The sequence below is a fragment of the Chlorocebus sabaeus genome, chromosome 20 (genome assembly GCF_047675955.1).
Source record: "Chlorocebus sabaeus isolate Y175 chromosome 20, mChlSab1.0.hap1, whole genome shotgun sequence".
In the NCBI taxonomy this organism is placed as follows: Eukaryota; Metazoa; Chordata; class Mammalia; order Primates; family Cercopithecidae; genus Chlorocebus; species Chlorocebus sabaeus.
Window position 1 is genome coordinate 107832077 of NC_132923.1, and position 6221 is coordinate 107838297.

A 6221-nucleotide genomic window follows, 5' to 3' on the forward strand; every position below is an offset into this window, starting at 1 on the left:
ACTAAAAATACAAAATTTAGCCAGGCATGGTGGCAGGTGCCTGTAATCCCAGCTACTCCGGAGGCTGAGGCAGGAGAATCCCTTGAATCCAGGAGGCAAAGGTTGCAGTGAGCCAAGATCGTGCCATTGCACTCCAGCCTGGGTGACAAAGCGAGACTCCATCACAAAAAAAAAGAAAAAAGAAGAAGAAGAAAAAAAAAAAATAGACACATGGCACCCCACACCCAGACTAACACCTTGATACTTCAATGACTGGATCCCTGTTGTTTCATACACAGACACCCCCACCCTCAGATACCCGGATACTTGGGGAGCCCTAAAACTGGACACTCAGGCACTTGGCCAGCCCCATAGCTGGACACAACACAGAGACACTCCCCACTTAAATACCCACTAACCTGAGGACTCCCAGACACATGGATACACCCACCTCCAGACCCAGGGATGCTGGGATAGCCTCTGTCTGCACACCCTGATCCTCCCACACCAGGGTACTGGGATGTCCACACCTAGATACCAAGACACCACCCATCCAAATGGCTCTGCACCCAACTCCAGGAATGTGATACTTGAATAGCCAAACACCCTTAGCACCAGGCTCCCCAGGGGTCAAAGCAGCTGGTTACCTCCCTCCTCCAAACTCAGATCCTGCCACACCACGATAACCAGACGGCTAGACACCCTAACAGGTCACATGTGTCCATGCCCCTAGCTACAATCCCTACACACTACCTACGCTGACTGCCCAGATGCTGAATCACATCTGCACACACCTCAGCCAGCCTCCCCAACCCCATCTGCCAGGGCCACCACAGGACCCAGTTCTCCCTTCCCTCCAGTGCACAAGCGGTCAGAACAGAGGCTGTGACACCACCTGCCCACCCTAAGATCTAGGACTGAGGACTGAGGACTGAGGGAGGGTCTTCCAGGAAGCTTCCCTCCCACTCCTAACACAGGGCCCTGCGGGGTCCCTCCCTCCTCTCCAGCCACTCACACAGACCGTTGAGACTCAATGCCTCACCAACTGCCAGGTCCCCTCACAAAAGGCTGAGACTGGGGGCTGGAAGGGCCCTGCCAGCTGCCAGGGGTGGGGCTAGAGCCTGGGGGAGGGGCTGGCAGGCAAGAGGCCCATTCCCTTCAGTCTCTTGCCAGGGACTTAACCTCCCCAACTCAAAGCTCCCAGATGACACTCTCAACATGGCCTTTTCACAACATAACACCATCCCCCACCCTCCAGGAATTTTCCAGATTCCTGGAGGGAAAACCTCGTTCTTCAATCTCTACCTTCAGTGGAATCAGTGCGCCCCCATCTGGCATCTCCACCTCTGAACTTGACTCCCTTAAACTATTCTTTCAGGCCATATATATTTATTCAGACCCGGTGGGCCAGGCCTTGTACCTGGCACTGAGGATTCAGAAGTAAACTAAAAACCTAGTCTCTGTCCTCAGCTCTCGGTCTGGTAAGGGAGACAGCACTAATAAACTGTAATTACAATAATTACAATGCTATGTAAAAATCCTACTGACCCCCACCCCCCACTTCCTAGGCTAGGACAGGGCATCACCAAGGAAGGCTTCAGGGAGTGGATGATGATTAGAGCTGAGAGTCGATCAGGTTGCAGGAGTTCACCAGTGAAGAGCTGGAGTTAGAAAGCTCTGCAGAGAAAGCACAGCTTGCCCAAAGGCCCAGAGAGGAGACGGCAGGCTGTGGGCATTTGAGTCTTTGGGAAGAAGGTCAGGCTGGCCAGATCATAGGATGCAAGGGGAAGTGACACAAAACAAGATGCAGCTGGACAGGCGGGCAGGTGCTAGAGTCAGCAACAGGGCCAAGGGATAAGGACTTCACCCTGAAGGCAATGGGGAGCCTTCAAAGGGTTTTAAACCCTTTGAGTTAAAATGTGTTGTACGAAGATCCCTGGCACCATGAGGGAAGGAGGGAAGGAGGAGGCTGGAGCCTTCCTGCAGGTGAAAGATAGCTGAGGATGGACAGGAGGAGACAGATTAAAGAGTCTCTGAGAGGGCAAACAGGACGTTCCAGTATGCAGGAGGGCGACAAGGAGGAGAAAAGGGGGCAGCGGGAGGAAAGAGGAGCATAAGGCACCCCCTGCAACTCTGGCTAACCCAGCCCTGCATGGGGAAGGCCACCCCACACCCCCAGCTTAGCTGATGAAAATCATGGAAGGATGGTGGCCTGTCTCCATCAAGCATGATGCTTGTCCTAGGGTTTTTTCTGACACCAGAGCTGGGCAGCAGGCTGTCCAGGAGCTCAGCGTCCCCACCCTGGCCACTGTCACTGCTTCCTGCTAAGTCCCCTCCCCCAGCCCCAGGTAAAATGGAGGAATGCCCAGACAAGCCTTTATTGCCTAACCTGAAACCACTGGGCAGCCGCTCCCTCATTCCTGCCGTCCACAACTCCTGCGACCAAAAGGACAAAATAGCAAGAACACAGCAGAATAAATAACTACCAGGTTTGCAAGGCTGAGAAGGCATGACACACCACCCCTACCCGGAAGCTCCTCCGGTATTCAGGGAGCTGGGCTGACTCTGTCCAGACTGGAGACAAGGGGATATCACATCTATTCTACTTGGGCTTCTGAGTTCATCTCTAAGAGTAACAAAGGGGGCCAGGAACTTTAGAAATGAAGTGATTTGCCAGAGGTCACATGGACAGCAAGCAGCAGAGGCAGAATTTGAACCCCAGATCCCCCAGCTTTAAATCACAGCCTCTGGGGCTTTATAACAACTCTCAAATCCATTTTTTGTTCCCTGGCACTCACAGACATAGCCTTACTTTACAAGGTACTTGCTATCTACCAAAAGTGCCATACACCATTATCATGATGGCTATGAAGCAGAGAAGGAAACTGAGGCATCAAGAATGGGAGTAACCTGCTCTAGGCCTCACTCCCAAACTTCAGTTCCTGACAGTCCTCCTGTTGGCAGGGCTTGGGGCTTGTGAGTGTTCTTGAAACCAAAGCGATGGTGGTAGGAGCGGGGGTGGGGCGCATACAGTACCCTTTGGGTTTGATCTCACGGTGGGAGGGGGAGGCAAAGTTGCTGCAGGACAGGGAGAGAAGTTGGGGAGGATGGGGAGGGAGGTCGCCTTGGGCGTCCTTTCTGGCACGGGGGAGGTCAAAGCTATAGCTTTGCCCTATGGCCCCGGAGAGCTGCAGGGCGAGGCCCAAGCGCTGGCCACTACGCGGCAGCCACTGGAGTTCCGGCCCAAGACACCGGAGGCGGCAGTAGGGCCGCGAACGCGATCCCGGGGAGGTCAGTTGTCTGCGGCTGGCGACCGCGAGGAGGCGGCTCCGCTCCGGCACGTGTCTCGGCTCGGATCCCGCCCCGGGCGTCTCCCGGCTACCCGCAGCCCGCGGAGCAGCCCCGCCGGTGGCGAGGGTTGGGGAGGTCACCGGGAGCAGGGCCCCGAAACTCCGCGGGAAAGGGCCGTGGTCTAGGATCCCAGGCCTCAGGGTGGGATGTGGGACACGCGCACGCACACACACCCGACACACCGTCCACGTCCGACGAGCACACGGACATTCAGCTGCGATAACACACGCGCACGCACACCAAAAGACACCAGACTCCGAAACACACCCGGAGAACGCGACCACACAGCAGACAAGCGCGGAGCCACACGCTCACACTCACACTCACTCACGCACACACCTGGCGGTCCCGGCCGGCCGGGAGGCCGCCCAAAGTTGCGGGCTCCACCGAGGGAGTGTCCTGGGAGGCCCGGGCGTCCCCCGCGCGTCCTGCGCGCCAAGGGAGGGGGCGCCGTCCCCCGGCAGCGAGCCAGGCCCTGCCCGCGCCCCGACGTCGCAGCCCAGCCCGGGGACAGCCCCTGCCCGGCCGCCTGGGGCGCAGCCGCGGCCCGGCCACCGCAGGAGCGCCCGCCGGCCCGGCCCTCCCCTCTCCGCCCGCCGGCCCCTCGCCGGGCCCCCGCTAGCCCGGGCGCCCCGCAGCCCAGGCGCCGCCTCGGATCAGCAGCCCGCCAGCGCCGCTCGGAACTTGCGAAACAACAAACAGTCCGACATGCCCGAGGCGGCGGCTGCGGGGCCCGGTCCTCCCCTGAGCCTCGGGCCCTGCCCGACCCGGGCTGCCCAGGGGGCGCCGCCGCGACAACTTGTTCCGGCCCAGCGCGCCACACACGCGCACACGCACACGCGCGCACACACGTCCTGCCACCGCCCCCTCGGGCGGCCCCGGGCCCAGGGCACACTCGCAGCCGCGGCCCAGGCGCGCTCCACACTCGCAACATTCCTGGACGCGCAGCCAGCACACACGAACACATTCGCACACACTCACATCCGCTCCAGACTCGCTCCCACACACGCATTCCCGGCACACTTGGCATTCACTCGGACCCACGCGGCCCCCGGCGGCACACACCACATACCCCAGGCACTCCCCGCACGTACACAGCGCACGGACACACACGTTCCGGACCCGTTCCCACGCCTTCACACATGTACACGGATCTCAAAAGCACACACGCCACACACGGGTTCCCGGATCCACACTCAGGCGGGATCCAGAGAGCAACCCCAGCCACAGGCATAACACAAACACACAAACCTATTCTCAGACACAAAACAAACAGCACTCCCAGCCACTGCATGCAAAATACAAACAAATGCAACACATTAGCAGATACAACTCCCGCAACACAACCAAACTCAGATACACACACAACCCACTTGGCCACACAAACACTACACACTGGCAGACCCACAAGACACTCAGCGCACACCCAATGCCTCGATGTCACACAACATTCACCCCCAACATACTCGCAGACACACATCACCTTTTCTTGCGCACAGAACTCACGGACACACAACATTCGCAGTCACGCAACACCCCGGGCACACAATCGCCCATCCTACGCTCAGACACACACAGGGAGCACGCTTGTAACGCCCGGTCACTCAACACTCACACTTTCTTCTGAGCTACGCCACGGGCCCCGAGGCTCGGCGGGGCAGGCTCGGTCCGGCCGCCGCGCGCTTACCTGCCGGAGTCTCGGTCTCCGGCGCGCAGAGCTGGAAGGTGAGCGCCAGCACGAGCGCCTGGGCACTGGCCATGGTTGGAGCGCCGCCGCCCGTCCCGGGGCCCGGCGCGGGGAACGCCGCCGCCGGAGCCCGAGCCCAGCCAGAGGCGAGCCGGAGCCCTAGCTGGAGCGGAGCGGCGCGGCGCGGAGCGGGACTGGCGCCGAGTCCAGAGCGGGAGCCGGAGCAAGCGGGGCGCTGACGTCAGGCCCGGCCGCGGGTTCGGCGGTCTCGCGGCGCTCCCTGCTGGCCGCGGCGGGTGCTGCAGGCGGGTCCGGCCGCCCGCTAGCCCCGGCGCGCCCCTCCCCCGCTCCGGCATCCTCCCCGCCATGAGGCCCCGCGGCTGGGCCTGGATGCCCACGGACCTCTCCACGGACCGGGCACCAACACTGCCAGGCGAGCACGCTCATGGCCCACGCCTAGCTCCCGTACAGCGCTCTCAGGGACAGTGACCCAGGGACACCCGGCCTCTGTCTCATCCGATGCCTGAATCCCTTCTACCTTGGCGCCTTCAAATGCGTGTTCTACATACCTCCAGGAACAGGGCGCTCATCACCTGCCAAGAGCGGTGGTTGGGGCTTTGGAAACGCCGGCTTTTAGAAAGTTTATCGTTTCAAGACGTGCAAGTCTACCACCCTCACTAACCCTCACTGGTCCTACTCTATCCTCAGGCTACACAGGTTAAATATATTTGGGCCTCTACCCAGAACAAGCCCTTGCACTATGATCTGCAAACTCGTTGCTCGTTACTATGTAAGACCAGGTACCTTCTATGTGTTTTACCCACGTGGACTCATTTAATCATCATATATTAGGTATGCAACAATTATATTGCATAGATACTGTTATGCAACAGTATTTGACAGCACCAAGATTTGAATCAAGGTTGTTTGGTTTGAATTAAATAGGGGCTGAGACCTGCCTCCCATCCAGACACCTATTCATTCAACGAATATTTACTGGGGTCTATTCATTTATTCTACAATTACTATAGGCTACGGTAGAGATATAAAAGAGACAAAAATTCCCTACTCTCATGGATCTTACATTCCAGTGGGAAAACAAGAGGAGTAAACAACTAAAAAAAAAAAAAAAAAGCAAACCCTCTGGTGTATGTCCCTTATCGCGGTCTCATACCAGGAAATTTGAGGGTGGTGGGGGGACAGG

At 58.5% G+C, this 6221-nt stretch overlaps 1 protein-coding gene across 7 annotated transcripts in view; it reads right to left on the reverse strand.

Moving 5' to 3' along the window:
• PTPRU (protein tyrosine phosphatase receptor type U) overlaps positions 1-5230 on the reverse strand; it is an 88684-nt gene extending 83454 nt beyond the window's left edge. For 3 of the 7 annotated variants that reach the window (XM_007979712.3, XM_007979711.3, XM_007979709.3), the window contains exon 1: positions 5018-5213. In XM_007979712.3, coding sequence (XP_007977903.2) covers positions 5018-5090 — 73 coding nt within the window. In that variant the 5' untranslated portion in view covers positions 5091-5213. Of the gene's footprint in view, positions 1-2368; positions 2417-5017 lie in introns of those variants that run through there. The other 4 variants (XM_073007584.1, XM_073007583.1, XM_037990367.2 and 1 more) reach the window with 3 other exon arrangements.
• Between the last annotated feature and the right edge of the window lie 991 nt (positions 5231-6221).